At 44.1% G+C, this 2,807-nt stretch overlaps 1 protein-coding gene across 1 annotated transcript; it reads left to right on the top strand.

Moving 5' to 3' along the window:
- Positions 1-401: 401 nt before the first annotated feature.
- On the top strand, positions 402-1,780 carry LOC126756466 (protein mono-ADP-ribosyltransferase Parp16). Its single transcript, XM_050469535.1, has one exon. It carries the CDS (start codon positions 572-574, stop codon positions 1,673-1,675), a length of 1,104 nt encoding a protein of 367 aa, XP_050325492.1. The 5' UTR covers positions 402-571; the 3' UTR covers positions 1,676-1,780.
- The last annotated feature ends 1,027 nt before the right edge of the window (positions 1,781-2,807 follow it).

Below are 2,807 nucleotides of genomic sequence, written 5' to 3'. Positions count from 1 at the left end.
GTATAAGCTGATCTTTTATCATCGTTCCCCCTTTTATTGTTTCAAAGATTTTTCTTAGGACCTTTCTTTCGAAGACTCACAGTCCTTTCCAAGTAGCGTCCATGTTTCTGCTCCGTAGCACAAAACTGGTCGAATGATGGTTTTATAAATGGCCAGCTTGTATTGTCTATTGAGTAGCTTTGATTTAAGCAGTTACATTAGGAACGCGTATTGGCGGCTTATATTCGATAATCGATATTCAGGCTTGTTTAGTTATCGCTACTCTCGATACTAGAGGTGAAAAATGTATGCTCTAATTTGTAGCATGTCATAGTTCTAAAAAAACTCCAATTTTATTCGAAAAAATTTCAAATTCAAACCAATAAACTCCTCCTCGTTTGTCACCACAAACCTGTCACATTGCCATTGAACTTCATAGTAAATAAAATTTCAAGTACACTTTGAATATAGCAGACAAATTGAAATTGATTTATTTTTTAAACTATTGAAAGATTTAAGAAAAACACCAATAACCAAACAACGAAGTTTTTCAACCAACAGACGCTCAATCAGGCAAACCAAAACAGCGGCAATGACCTCGCAGGCATCTTCAGAATGCGATGGCACATCGTCCGGACCTTACGACGGGTACATACCACGCAATGGCGACTATCAGATTCCGGCCGATATTCAGGACAAGATAAATGCTTTACGCTTCCTACTCGAAACCGATCTCATTGCGTGCGACGCCAAATGGACGCTGTTCGTGGCAGCGGCACTGAGCTATCGCTACGACACGCAGTTGAAGCCCTTTCCACCACGTTTTGTCTCCACCGATGCGGGACTTGATATTGATGCGCTCATCTCGGTCATCAATGATACACCGAAACTGCGCGTAGTGTTGCAGAATATCGTTGAGGAGAATTACGATGAAATTGATGCGGACGTTTTGGATCTGCTGCATCATGTGCTGGTCGTGCAACGCGAACCGATGTTGCATCTGGTCGAAGATAATGATTTCGATGTGATTTTGAGTAATATGGAACAAAGTGAACAAATACCGCGGCCGACACATGTCTTTCGGGTTTGCAATGTATCGGTCATACACGAAGCCATACAAGAGGAGCCAACATACAACGAAGGCGAACATCCGCCGAAATTAGCGTTTCATGGCAATCGTCTTGACTGCTTCTTCGCTATGTTGACGCAGGTGGGCGCGTGCAAACAGCAACCGCCGAACACAGAAAATGCTGGCGACGAGATGGATGCGCCGCTCAAATTGACCACGGACTTGCAAGTGGCTTTGCAGCATAGTCCAAATGGCGCCGGTTGGGGTGCTTCCGGCTGCGGTTCAATGATCTCGTGTGTTTCGATTTGTGAATTTGAAAATCATCCCGAATATGTGTTCGGCGATACCGCCAGTTCCATAATCGAAGTGCGCAAACCGGATTTGGTGCGCATACGCTATTTGCTTTTCTATGGCAGCCGCTTTCCCGATGAAGACGAGACCGAAGAGAAACGTCCATCTAGCTGGTTGGGCCGCAATAAGTACTCACTTTCGCTGGCGTGTTATATGTTGCTGTTGGCGTCGATTGGTGTGGCCAATAGTGGCAGTGGGCAATACTGGAAACAGGTGCTGAGCAAGAAGGCACATTTATTGCTGGACTTCTGCAGGCGCATTTTTACACCAGAGTAGGGGAGTTGGGTGCGGGTTATACTTTCAAATGTGCGTGAGTAACAGAACGAGGCGAATGGAGAAATTTGTTAATTGTCCCTTATATGTATATATTTCTGTTTTTGTGCACCGAATATTCTTAGTAATATATTAAAATAAATCAACAATATTTAAAAACTCAAGCTAATTTTGTACACTTCTTACATTATATATTAGGTTGTCAAATATCTCCCTTCCGCCTTTTTTTCTTTTGAATTTCGCGGCTATGTACAAGTATAAAGCGCTACAGAGCACGTATCTGCCAATACTATACATCTTTTAAAGGTCTTGACATAACCCACAAAACGAAGCTATGCATGATTAGTGTGGATATTGGGTTCAACAATTATAGACGTGTAAACATGGAGTTCACTAATACCGAAATTCACGCTATCTTAAAGTTTTCCGTCGTTAAAGGCAAATCCGTTAGAGAAATGTTCCGTGTGATTAATGGTGTTTTGGGGTATGGTACTCTATCACTTCGAATTGCAGAGGAATGGTTTCGATGATTCAGAACGGGTGAAAATGACACCATGGATAAGCTAGCCGGCGGAAGACCTGTGACGACGAATACCGATCAAATCATGGAAAACATCGAGTTAGACCGGCATGTGGCATCTCGTGACATTGCCCAGAAGATGGGAGTTAGTCACCAAACCTTTTAAACCATCTGCAGAAGGCTGGATACACAAAACAGCTTGATGTTTGGGTGCCGCATGATTTGACGCAAAAAAACCTTCTGGACCGAATCAACGCCTGCGATATGCTGCTGAAACGGAACGAACTCGACCCATTTTTGAAGCGGATGGTGACTGGCGACGAAAAATGGATCACATACGATAATATCAAGCGAAAACGGTCGTGGTCGAAGGCCGGTGAATTGTCCCAAACAGTGGCCAAGCCGGGATTGACGACCAGGAACGTTTTGCTGTGAGTTTGGTGGGAGTGGAAGGGAATTATCCACTATGAGCTGGTCCCATATGGACAGACGCTTAATTCTACCATCTACTGCGAACAACTGGACTGCTTGAAGCGGGCGATGGAACAGAAGCGTTCAGAATTGGCCAACAGGAAGGGTGTAGTGTTCCACCAGGACAACGCCAGACCACATACT

Source organism: Bactrocera neohumeralis, chromosome 4, assembly GCF_024586455.1.
Source record: "Bactrocera neohumeralis isolate Rockhampton chromosome 4, APGP_CSIRO_Bneo_wtdbg2-racon-allhic-juicebox.fasta_v2, whole genome shotgun sequence".
NCBI classification, from domain to species: domain Eukaryota; kingdom Metazoa; phylum Arthropoda; class Insecta; order Diptera; family Tephritidae; genus Bactrocera; species Bactrocera neohumeralis.
Note: the sequence above shows the minus strand (reverse complement) of the source record. Positions and strands in the feature narration are given on the sequence as shown.

Bases quoted from the DNA above. Each gene is read 5' to 3' on its own strand.
- LOC126756466 (XM_050469535.1), top strand. From the start codon at position 572: ATGACCTCGCAGGCATCTTCAGAATGCGATGGCACATCGTCCGGACCT.